Source organism: Podarcis raffonei, chromosome 17, assembly GCF_027172205.1.
Source record: "Podarcis raffonei isolate rPodRaf1 chromosome 17, rPodRaf1.pri, whole genome shotgun sequence".
NCBI classification, from domain to species: domain Eukaryota; kingdom Metazoa; phylum Chordata; class Lepidosauria; order Squamata; family Lacertidae; genus Podarcis; species Podarcis raffonei.
Window position 1 is genome coordinate 5,446,788 of NC_070618.1, and position 13,195 is coordinate 5,459,982.

The following is a 13,195-nucleotide window of genomic DNA, read 5'->3' on the forward strand; positions in this document are numbered from 1 at the left end:
CGGCTCCCTCAGCCAATAAAGCGAGATGAGCACTGCAACCCCAGAGTCGTCCGCGACTGGACCTAATGGTCAGGGGTTCCTTTACCTTTTTTCCGTGGTCCAAGCCTTTTGGGGAAAAGTTTTTAACCTGACCTCCAAAATCACTAAACAATCTATCCCTCCTAATTTGTCACTTGCCTTATTATCATTAGATTTGACCCCACATTCTACCCTTAAATCTAAAGAATTAATTTCCTTCCTGTTCACAGCAGCTAGACTAATTATTGCCCAACAATGAAAGGAAACTTCTAAAACACCAATAGAGGCTTGGGTTTAATAGCATCAGAACGCCTCACATACTATTGGCGACTAATCAAAGGAATTTCCAAAAAATTATACCTTTGACACGATCTGGTCTTCCTTTTTCTCTTTTATTGAAGAAGAACAGTATATTTTAATGCCAGGTGTCTGTGGAAGGGTTATATTGATTGAACATGTATTGTATTGTAACTTTTGAATAAATGTTTTTTGAATTTTTTTAAAAATGGGAAGGAATTTATGAACAGGGGTAGGAAAACCTATGGCTATCCAAATGCTGGGCTCCAGCTTTGATCAGCCCCAGCCAGCAGAGTCAAGGTTGATTAGAGTTGAAGTTCAACAGCATCCAAAGGGCCGCAGGTTAGCCACCCCTGAGTTAAGCCCCTTCTGTGCTAGACATTTAAAGCACTATCATACCACTTTAAACAGTCATGGCACCCCCAAAAGAACGCTGGGAACTGCATGGTGCTAAGCGTCGTTAGGCGACCATATTCCCCGTAGAGAACTACAATTTGCAGAATGGTTTAACAGTCAATGCCTCTTCCAAGGAAGTACAGATCTTTGAATATTGTAATACAGTGGTACCTCGGGTTACATACGCTTCAGGTTACATACGCTTCAGGTTACACACTCCACTAAGCCAGAATCTAGTTTATGTGCACTAACTGAATCTTCTGAATGTTCTTCAAGGGTAGCCCCATGAAGAGCGCATCACAGTAATCTAAACGTGATGTGACTTAAAGCATGGATTACTGTTGCAAAATCAGACTCGAAAGGGCAATACCTTTGTTTAAATGAGAAGTTACTTGTTGGTTCCCTCTCCTCAGCCCTGTCACTAACACAACAATGTGCTCACTCATTTACTTATAACCACAACATCCTGACTGAAAGTGCAGAGCACATTGCTCACCGCCCTGGCCCAGCCATGGTTTTCCTGTCAGTCCAAGCGAACAGACTCCTGTTGATTCAAACAGTGCTGATGAGCGTCGAGAGGGGCCTGAAGGAAGACGAACGATGATTTCATATTGCCCCGTGTGTGGAAAACCAGTCTACTTTGGTAAGTTTATTTCTCTCTCCTCACTGTATTTAAACTGCAGCTCTCTTGTGAGTTCATAAGGCTAGAAATTAAGGGCAGTACTTTGAGGCTCTGGTGAGGATGGTAAGTCTGAAATGCTCATGGTTAAAAGACTGATGACTGGGGGGGGGAGTGTCTTTGTATGGGTAAGTGTTGAGATTAGGTTTCATATTAACTTGCCCCCATGATCTGCTGCTGTAGGAGGTTGTTGTTGTTTAGTCATTTAGTCGTGTCCGACTCTTCGTGACCCCATGGACCAGAGCACTCCAGGCACTCCTGTCTTCCACTGCCTCCTGCAACTTGGTCAAACTCATGCTGGTAGCTTCGAGAACACTGTCCAACCATCTCGTCCTCTGTCGTCCCCTTCTCCTTGCGCCCTCCATCTTTCCCAACATCAGGGTCTTTTCCAGGGAGTCTTCTCTTCTGATGAGGTGGCCAAAGTTTTGGAGCCTCAGCTTCAGGATCTGTCCTTCCAGTGAGCACTCAGGGCTGATTTCCTTCAGAATGGAGAGGTTTGATCTTCTTGCAGTCCATGGGACTCTCAGGAGTCTCCTCCAGCACCATAATTCAAAAGCATCAATTCTTCGGCGATCAGCCTTCTTTATGGTCTAGGAGGTTACCCCATCAAAAAAAGAAAAGAAAAGAAAAAGAAAAAGAGGAGGTTCTACAAAGGGTCTACAGCTTAGTGGCAGAACATCTGTTTTACATGCAGAATGTCCCATGTTCAGCCGCCAGAATCTCCAGGGAGGATCGCTTGACATTCTGGAGAGCCACTGCCAGTTAGTGTAGCCCAATGTTTCCCAAACTTAGGTCGCCAGCTGTTTTTGGACTACAACACCCATCATCCCTAGCTAGCAGAACCAGTGGTCAGGGATGATGGGAATTGTAGTCCAAAAACAGCTGGAGACCCAAGTCTGGAAAACACTGAGGCAATACTGAGTTAGATGGATTAATGGTCTGACTTAGTATAAGGCAGCTTTCAATACTCCTTTAATAACTCCGGTGCAAATTCTCTGTCATGAAAGAGTTGGATATGGAGAAATTTGGGATGTCTTCTTTCACATTAGGAAAACCTTGTCCTTTTGCTTCTGGGCTCTCTGTCTGCTATGTGGCCACAACCTCTTTGCCAATTCTCTTTCCGGTCTTTGAAGTTTAACACAGCCTACAAAAGAAGTGGGCGGGGGGAAGGGGGTTCTGAACAGAAGAACAAACCCTACATGGCTGCCTCATTGTTTGAGCTCTGGACTTTTTCAACCGAACTGCCTAATCGTTCCACTTTTGTTTTTCCATAAAGAGAGTGTACATCTGATCCTAAATTTGAAGTGCTCTGTATGGCTTCTGTTGTGCCAACATCAGTCTTCCTTCAACTCCACCCCACAAAGGCACTGAGAACTATTCGTTTCTGTGAAAACTGCAATTCCCGTGCTGAAGCCAATTTGAGTGCTATGCAGAACTATTCCAACCATGCCCAGAAAAAAATAATGAATAGTTGCACAATACGCCCATTTCTCGTGAAATATATCAGAAGAAAGCTGCATATGGTTTGAAGTCATGAGCAAGATAAAGGACTGGTCTTGTAACGTGGGCTCCTTCTCTAATTCTGTCCAGGCAAAGTCAGGAAGCCTCCAATAGCTAAATTAGCAAAATTGGCTGAGTCACATTCTCTTACTCTGCAAAATTCTGTAGTTGCTTCAACAGGGACCTACTGTATGGGATGTGAGGAGGGCATGGAGCAAGCAGAAAAGCAAATCTGTGGGTCACTTGCAGGGTGCCTACAGAAATCCATTTTATTTGCACATTGATGATCACTTGTGCTCAAGATGCTGTCAGAGTGGTCACACACAATCCTACTTTCAATTCTCTTTGGGTCTGCAAAAGTTGTGGAGTGGTCACAACGCTTCATTTCCAAGCAGTGCATATCCTACAACTTCCTCCTGAAACCCCACAACTTTTTAGAGCATAACTGTTCCGGTTTAGTTTTTGCTCTGCTTTGGTTATGCTGTAGCCCCTCCAGACAGCACAATGTGGTGGCGCAGGGGAAGCATCCCAGAACAAACTAAAGAAGAATGAACACACAACTAATGCGCTATTGCTGTGTCAACAGCATATTGAAGAACGTACCTGCACTAAAACACCCGTCTGGAGGGGCCGTCAGTGGAAATGTTGCTTCTTCCCATTTTATGGCTCTTCTCAGCAACAGCACAGATAGTGAAACCAAACTTTTGCTGGGAATTACCACATTTTTTGCTCTGTAAGACTCACTTTTTCCCTCCTAAAAAGTAAGGGGAAATGTGTGTGCGTCTTATGGAGCGAATGCAGGCTGCGCAGCTATCCCAGAAGCCAGAACAGCAAGAGGGATTGCTGCTTTCACTGCGCAGCGATCCCTCTTGCTGTTCTGGCTTCTGAGATTCAGAATATTTTTTTCCTTGTTTTCCTCCTCCAAAAGTTAGGTGCGTCTTGTGGTCTGGTGCGTCTTATAGAGCGAAAAATACGGGTAATTATTGGATTTGGGTGGTAGGAAATCTTCAAAGTGCTTGCTTTGGCAGACCCTGGAGACAAGCTGCTTCTAGCCTACAATCCACAAAGTACCACAGCCCCCAAAACACGCTAGGAGGGCTTCTCAGGGAAGGCCTCTCAGAAATGGCTGACCCAGAAATTGGGTTGCCTCTACTAAACCCCAGGAATCTGGCCTGGCCTCCAGTTGTAGTGGAATTCAGCACTACTCCTGAATTTGGAAGGGTTATGGACTAGGGTTGGGCTTGGGCAAGGGATACAAATCCCCAGACAAATATGAAGCTCCCTCAGTCACCTTACACTATCAGTCCTAGAAGATTATTTTGTTCTGTTCTTCAGTCTATTAATTTTTAATCTTCTTTTTTACAGTACCCCATGGTCAACTCTCACCCCCACCACTATTTAATAATACTTGATATTAGTTTTGCACTCTTCCCAACTACCCAAAGATCTCCACAGCTGTATCAATCATTATTACAACTGTGTAAGCTAGGCTGGTGGGCCACAGAACCTAGGACTTGCCGATCTGAAGGCGGCGGTTCGAATCCCCGCGACGGGGCGAGCTCCCATTGCTCAGTCCCTGCTCCTGCCAACCTAGCAGTTCGAAAGCACATCAAAGTGCAAGTAGATAAATAGGTACCGCTCCAGCGGGAAGGCAAACGGCATTTCCATGCACTGCTCTGGTTCACCAGAAGTGGCTTAGTCATGCTGGCCACATCACCTGGAAGCTGTACGCCGGCTCCCTTGGCCAATAAAGCGAGATGAGCGCCGCAACCCCAGAGTCGGCCACGACTGGACCTAATGGTCTGGGGTCCCTTTACCTTTACCCTTAAGCTAGGCTGGTATTATCACCTGTGTCATAAGATGGAGGAGGGAAGCTGGAAGCTGTATTGTTTGCCTAAAACCATCTATTGTGTTCACTGATGAACATACATTTGAACAAAGAACACCTCAGCTCCTTCTCAAAACACACTCCTGGCCTCTGTAAACTAGCCCAGTGGTTCCCAAGTTGTACCCCCTCACCGCCATAGACCACTTGAAAATTGCTGAGGTTCTTGGTGGACCATTTTACAATTTTTCTCCCTGTTATAGCAAATTGTGATATGTGTTAGATGATGTGTGATTTTTAATTGCATTTTTAATTGCTTCTTTCATTTCTTATATTGCAGTTTATTGCATTACAGTTTGAATTCCACAGAATTAGCATTGTAATGCAATTAAATACAATATCAGAAATAAAAGGAGCAATAAAAAACTATATGACTGTTAAGGAGAACATGCCGTGAAGCACTGGCATGAAGCTTGTGGACCATGGGTGGTCCACAGGCCACCGTTTGGGAGCCCCTGGACTAGCCTGTTTTGCTCAGAGGGAAAACCAGGCAAGGTGTTGATGGCATGGAAGTAATGCAAGGCTGGGCATTCAGGAAGCCACAACAGTCAAAAGGTAGCAAGTGTAGCAGAAACAGGAAGAGCAGGTCACAAACAGGAAGCACTGAAGATGTCAAGCAGCAGCACTGAAATGCGAGGCAAACATTTACAAACCACAGAGCACAAGCAAAAGGAGAGCTCTAAAATGAGTGCAATCTGATGTCGATTTTCTGTGAGACACCTGCAGCCACTGCCCCCAGTTCACCAAGTGAGTTGCCAATGGATGTTCCTGGGGGCTCAATAGCTGTGCAGCAAAAGACCTTTTGACCAGTGTGTGGTTGCTCCTTTCACTACAGGAGGTATGCAGAGCCTCAGAGCCAAATGTGGCCCTCCAGGATTCTCTATCAGGCCCCCCAGGCTGCTCCTTTCTGGAGTTCCTCCCTACCAGCTGCTTCCTCCTTGGGATATGTCCTTGACCTGCAATACTGCTTCTTGCTTACGTGTGTGGAGCTGTGTGTAGACAGAGGTGTAGGAATATCTGGTACCTGCATGACTGGGATGCAGCCCATGGTCCAGGGAGAATGAGCCACATCCAGTTGCTCTGACAAGTTTTTGGATCTGGCTAAACCCATTAGCCCCATATGGCCTGCAGATGGTTGCCCAGCCTTAGGTTAAAAAAAGGTTCCCCACCTCTGCAGCGCACCATCAGACTCCCACTGATACTCTTAATAAATAATATGAGAAAACCAGTTGTCATCTCCTTCCCTTCTCTTTCCCATTTGGGCATGAAAGATGGTTGAATAAACAGGTGACACGTTGCATTGCTCCAGAAAACCTGGGGTGATGAGTACATGCACCGGTTTCTGTCTGCTGGTAGCCATGATGGCTATAGTCAACCTCCACTTTCAGAGACAACATTCCTCTGAATACCAGTTGCTGGAAATCATAGGTGGGGAGAATGTTGTTGCGCCCAAGTCTTGCTTGCTGGTTTCCTATAAGTATCTGGTCAACCACTGTGAAAACTGGATGTGGGACTAGATGGGCCATTGGCCTGATCCAGCAGCCTCTTCTTATGTTATGTGACTTGAATTATGTAGGTCTGACCATCGATTTAGGGATGCCTGAGGATGTATGGAAGTGAGAGCTGGACCATAAAGAAGGCTGATCGCCGAAGAATTGATGCTTTTGAATTCTGGTGCTGGAGGAGACTCTTGATAGTCCCATGGACTGCAAGAAGATCAAACCTATCCATTCTGAAGGAAATCAGCCCTGAGTGCTCACTGGAAGGACAGATCCTGAAGCTGAGGCTCCAATACTTTGGCCACCTCATGAGGAGAGAAGACTCCCTGGAAAAGACCCTGATGTTGGGAAAGATGGAGGGCACAAGGAGAAGGGGACAACAGGGGACGAGATGGCTGGATAGTGTTCTCAAAGCATGAGTTTGACCAAACTGTGGGAGACAGTGGAAGACAGAAGTACCTGGAGTGCTCTGGTCCATGTGGTCACGAAGAGTCGGACACGACTAAACGACTAAACAACAACAACGAGGATGGGATTGGTTATGTGTCCTCCCATTCTCCATCCTTTGAAATGTCTTACTCCCTCTCTGGTCTGAAAGGCATTTGTTTTATTCTGAACTTCTGTGGTGTTCAAAGTTCTTCTTCTGTCATCACCATCCCTTCGTATGGTGCTTTTGAGTGTGCTCAAAGTGTTTCAAATTGGTAGCTCAGTGGTCCTTACAAAACTCTGTAAGGTAGGTCAATATTATAATCTCCATACTGAAGATGGGGAAGAGTCTATGTGGACAATGAATAAGTTCATGGCAGAGCCAAGATTTGAACAGGAATCTTCCTGGATGAACAGCTCACCTTCTTGGGCATTATATTACTCAAGTAAACTTTGTAACGTTTGCGCAGTCTTGGTTTGTAAGAATGAGTTAGCACCTAGGAAGTACCTGGTTCAAACTTCATGAATCTCATCCAACATCTCCCCCACCCTTTCTTCCCAATTTGCATTTGTCATACGGGGGCCACAGAGCTAACCTTCAGGGTTCTTGTAAAGATCATTGACATAAGGTATGTGTTAAGTTGTGGGTGAACGTATCAGACGACACAGAGATTCTTCAAACAGCTCTTGTTTATTCACAGGCCAGAACAGAACTGAACTGAAGGGTTCAGTCAGCCTGCTTATATAGAGCTCCACTACAACGCAACAGTAACAATTTTCTAAAACTATCCAATCACTGAATGTCACTTTCGATCCCTTATTTGCATAACTATCTACAGTATCCCCCTGCTGGCCCAGGGTGAGAACTTCAGTACATAACAGTATGTGTTGTGCTTTGAGCACTTAAGAGCACTGTTTCAATGCTCTTGTTTTTGCCAGACTGGGGAAATGGCTGACTCAAGGCTGGCACTGTCACAAGGCACTTGGCAGGATGCTTTTCGTAACTAGCTTTTGTGTGCTCTCATTCTACTTCAGAAACTTTCCAGGTTGTAGATTTCCAGTAAAAATAAACTGGCCAATTGGCTTTCTGGTGGCAGCTCTTGGCTTCTCAAGACTTACTATTTCTCTCTCTCTCTCCTTCCTGCTCTCTCTAAACTCTCCCCAAAAGTGATAAAATAAATATTAGTGCAATTGTCTCACAGGTAACAGCTGTGTCGGGTTGATTTAGTAGAATCACACACACTGTCTCTCTGTGGTTGAACACAGCCTTCAGAATCACACATGCTGTAAACACAGAATGTAGCTGAATAGATAGAAAGGAGGATAGTGTGATGGCCACTTTAGGGCTCATCTGCTCTTCCATTTCTCCTGCTGCTTTCCCCTGGGAAAAACTGCGGTTTAGCACTGAATCAGAATGAACACCATTCAGGGTTTCTGTGCATTGCCGTTTGTTCCAATTTCGTGCCAAAGAGCTGGTTTTCTGAGAGCAAAGGCAAAGGCAAAACGGCTCAGACCTGTCTCTAGAAGGCACAGGACAAGCAAAACACCGCTCAGACCCTTGCTTTCTAGGCATGGGGCAAGTGGAAATATAGGTGAGCCCTCAGAGATTGTGATCCACTCTTCTTCCTGTTTCCATTATTCCCAATGTGCATTAATTGTTTTAGAACAGGGATGGGGAACCTTGCTGCTTTTAATGCCGAACTGAAACTAAACAACACACTTCCGTGAGAGGAGACTCAGCAGTTCCTCATATGGCTGAGACACAGGCCTTTTTTTCCAGCTGGAACTCTCCGGAAAGCCAGTTCTGGGCCTGGCAAGGAGGTGGGGTTGCGGGCTTCACGCCCACCCCACGTGCGCGAGGGAATCCTGGCTGCGTCGTCCGCCCAGTCAGCCAATCGGGTGGCTGGGGGGCGTGGCCTGCCCTATTTAGGGCCGGCGCGGCCGGGGCTCGCCCTCTTTTCGCCGCACCAACCATCACGTTTTCCCACCTTCCCTCCCTTTAGGTAGGCTTCTGACTTTGCTATGGGCTTCGGTCGGTCACCGCAAGGGGCCTGGTAGGAATTTTTCCCAACTGGCAATTTCAACTCGTCACAACTCCTCGGCATTGGCAGTTAGGCATTGGTAAGGAGGGGTTAAGGGGGGGGAAGGAAACGCCACCCCCCCAAAAGTGAAGGGTAGTCTGATAAAGGATTCTGGGGGGGCGTGGCCCTGTCTGAAGCCTATGGAGGTGTGGGCCTAAGGCACGCCCCCAAGCGGTGACCCAGGGGAGCTCCTAGTTGACGTGGCTCAGCAGGACTCCCCCTTTATGGTGTTAACCCTTGCCGGTCTTCAGCAATCGGGCTGGAGCCGGCTAGTCGGTAGGACCAATGCCTAAGCCAATACCTCTCATTCCTGAAATCAATAAAGTTGTGGCCTAATTCACCCATTAACCTTAATTTTTGGTGTCCTGTGTCTTTATTTTTCCCTGGTGGGGGGCGGGAACTCGCCACGCAACTCAGTTCCGCCCCCTCTGAGGTGGGCACCATTACCATTATAAGAGAACAAGGGAGGCGTTCATGGTGAGTTCCGGCACCTCTTTTTCTAGAAAAATAGCACTGTGGATACACCACACCTATAAGCCTCCATATGCTGTTGGACTACAACTCCTATCATCTCTGAGCATTGGCGATGCTGGTTGGAACTGATGGGAGTAAGAGTTCAGCAATATCTGGAGGGCCAAAAGTTCTCCATCTTTGATTACAACCTGAGTCATGAGGCCAAAGTCAGAGCTGCGAAAGTAAAACAACACCCTGAAACTGTTACAGGTGGGATGAATAATATCTGATGGAATTAACTCATTTGCAAATTTCACCCATATTAATTACACTCCTGCTAAATCATGGGTGTAATTAAGTCTTGATGGTTATGGAAATGGTTACCGCTGGTAGTATTTTCATATCGCCATAGGTTCCCTACTACCACAGTAGTTATTACCACTGCTGCGGTGTTTGGTCAAGTAAATACTCCTATCAGGAGTAATTAATACTGGCGGCATGCTAATGGTACTCTAAATGCTGTCAGAAATGACTGTGTGTCTGAGTCCTGGCTGTGAAATCCCTTCCGTTAATGAATGCTTATGGGCACAACATGACCTTACAAAGCTTGTTTGCTTGCCAGTATTTTGACTTTGCAAGGAGGAATGTGACAGGAGAATATTTAGGATGACAAGAGAAGCACAAAGAGGAAGAAAGGAACTAAACTGACCATTGATATTAGCAATTTAAACCCAGGTATATATGCACTTAAGGGACGCGGGTGGCGCTGTGAGTTAAACCACAGAGCCTAGGACTTGCCGATCAGAAGGTTGGCGGTTCGAATCCCTGCGATGGGGTGAGCGCCTGTTGCCCGGTCCCTGCTCCTGCCAACCTAGCAGTTCGAAAGCACGTCAAAGTGCAAGTAGATAAATAGGTACCGCTCCAGCGGGAAGGTAAACAGCGTTTCCGTGCGCTGCTCTGGTTCGCCAGAAGCGTCTTAGTCATGCTGGCCACATGACCCGGAAGCTGTACGCCAGCTCCTTCAGCCAGTAAAGCGAGATGAGCGCCGCAACCCCAGAGTCGGCCATGACTGGATCTAATGGTCAGGGGTCCCTTTACCTTTACTTTATATATGCCCTTAGGATACTCTGCTCTCTCTCTCCCACACCCCATTTGTAACAACCAAATTGGTTTCTTCTATTACTTTGCCTTTTCTATGTATGTCCTTGGGTGCTTTATTTTCTTACAGGGTACTCAACTTGCAATATTAAAAAAAGTGACCAGTGAGTGAAAAACAGAGCAATGGAATATATTACATTATTGAAAATTTTAGCAAAGCATGCCTCAACCTATACTGCAAAGACCACTTCCAGATTTAAAATTTAAAGATACAAGCAGCTGATTCAAAATTAACATGATTCAAAATTGAGAACATGAGCAAATCTTTTGCCTGAATGGTTATGAGGACAGGCGGTGATGTTACTTTGGTGGGGTGAAAGGGGAGACATTATATACTTATTTTACATGTTGTCTTCTTTTGTTAAACAATAAATTTATACAATTATCCATATTTTGGGTGTTTCTGTGATTTTGTCAATTTTCTTGATAATGATGACAAACATTTATGTGGCACATTTCAAGTGGTCACAGAATGTTGTGCAAATTATCTCTCAATAATCGTTATAAGGTAGACCAAGAGTTACCAATCTTTTTGGACCAGAGGGCACATTTCAAATTTGGAGAAAGTACTGTGTGAGTTCTGGTCACAAAATGGCTGCCATGGAGTCCTGGCATAACACAACATTAGAGATAGTACAGTGGTACCTCGGGTTACATACGCTTCAGGTTACAGACTCCGCTAACCCAGAAATAGTACCTTGGGTTAAGAACTTTGCTTCAGGCTGAGAATTGAAATCGTTCTCCGGCAGTGCGGCGGCAGCAGGAGGCCCCATTAGCTAAAATGGTGCTTCAGGTTAAGAACAGTTTCAGGTTAAGAATGGACCTCCGGAATGAATTAAGTACTTAACCCGAGGTACCACTGTACTGCTGTTGTTGTTGCTTTGCCTTGGGAAGTCACCTGTCCCGATTGTGAAGATCTCACAATATTGATTCCCTGCTGCTCACATAGAATGACAAGGATATTTCCCCAGTACTAGGGGGAAATACATGGCAGCTACGCTGCTTTCTCCCTCTTGCACAAACAGATCAGGCACACATACATTTCTTTCACACTCACTCATACAAACACACTTCGCATATATACAGCCATACATTCATCTGCCCCCTCTCTCTACCCAAGTGTATCTCTCTCACACGCAGAAACCACAAAGACCACAGAAACCTCCCCCCTCTCTTTTTCACGTGCAAACCACATGCACATCTCTCCCTCTCTGCAGAAGTGCATCTCTTTGTCGCTTTTGCAGACCACACAAACACCCACAACATACATCTCTCCCTCTCACACAGACCAAACATACACATAGATCACATATCCACACCTCTGCCCCCCCCCCACATATATCTGCTTCTTTGCCAATCACACACATGACTCACCTTCAGAAAAGCCATTCCATGGGCAAAATAAGGACCCGCCTTCAGCTCCACATGGCTGGCAGGCAACAAACAACCAGCTGAATTAATGGGGTGCTCCTTTTTGCTCATTTCTGCCCCATCCAGACATAGCGGGTGAGGTAAGTCCCTTCACAGCATGAAGCAAGTGCCTGACACCAGCACCACATGGCTGGCAGGATACAAACAAGCAAGCAGGAGTGACGCCAATGGGGCAGTCGTCCCTGCCAATTCTCATTCCCTAAACATCCTTCCAAATTAGAGTGTAAGGGAGTGGGCCCTTCTAGCGCCAGTAACTGCTCTGCTCTGCACTGCTCTGTCATAATCTGCTTAGCGTTTACCATCTCAGTGCCTGCAGGTATTATTCTTCTGTGTGCCATGGTAGTGACCCCTGAAGTAAGTCACCCTATATTATACCCAAGGTGTAGTGGGAAGCGTGGAGAACAGTGGCAAGATTGCTTACAGAGCAATCCCATGCACATTTACCCAGGAAATCTGACCTGCTAACATTAAAATCAGCTATGGGGCCAACCTGACTGTGTAACCCATACACTGTGCTTTCGGTGGTAGTAGCTTTCAATGCAGCAAGAGGATGAAGCAGCAAGTGACCCAAACTGCACCCCAAGATCCCTTGCAATGTCAGAAGGGATTTTGAGGTGCACTTCTCATGTTGCAGTTGTTGTTGGGGGCAATAAAACAGGGTGCATTGCTTTAATGAGCAGTTCCATGCAGATTTTTCTGGCAAAAGAAAAAGGTGTCGAGACATCCAGCCACACAGTCTAATGTGATCCTCTACTACCTTCGGGAATTGCTGCTAGCAGGCACAATTCTTAGGCTCTGAGTAGATTTGTAAATTCTGATGTTGAAAAGAAGTCAATGAATACAGATGTCATCATTTTAGAAGCATGTGAAGAAGTACCAGTTTGATGTGCTGGCCTCCTAAGTCATGCAGTATCAACCCCAGTCCAGTTAACTGTGAACCCTGTGACTGCACACATTTGCAGGGCAAAACAAAGTGGAATCTCACCAGTCAGTGATACAGAAAGAGAAACTGAGTCCTGATTCTGTGCCCCAACCAACATAGGTAAAGGTAAAGGGACCCCTGACCATTAGGTCCAGTCGTGGCCGACTCTGGGGTTCACAGAGCACCACTTGTTAAACTCTTCCTGCTCAAGCTCCCCACTAGAGCAGATGAGCGTGCCAGCCCTCAAAAGTCATTGAGGAAACATCTCCAAGCTATTAGTACACATCAAGGAGCTATGTTTAGTAGCTACCCATGAGACAGAGTGAAGCAGCTGCCTCAGGCAGCAAAAGCCTCCGAGGTTTCCCACCCATCTCTAGTGAGATCTCACTAGAAATCAGTGGCCGATGCCTGAGCCGCTTCTCCACCAGTGGCTGTGGATGGCAGGGAGGC

The 13,195-nt window shown here is 46.1% G+C and overlaps 1 protein-coding gene across 1 annotated transcript in view; it reads left to right on the forward strand.

The window, feature by feature from the left end:
- The first annotated feature begins 1,207 nt into the window (after window positions 1-1,207).
- The window catches only part of LOC128404650 (cysteine-rich protein 1-like), a 32,811-nt gene continuing 20,823 nt past the window's right edge, over window positions 1,208-13,195 (forward strand). The window contains exon 1 of the mRNA XM_053370407.1: window positions 1,208-1,354. Coding sequence (XP_053226382.1) covers window positions 1,312-1,354 — 43 coding nt within the window. The 5' untranslated portion in view covers window positions 1,208-1,311. The remainder of the gene's footprint in view (window positions 1,355-13,195) is intronic.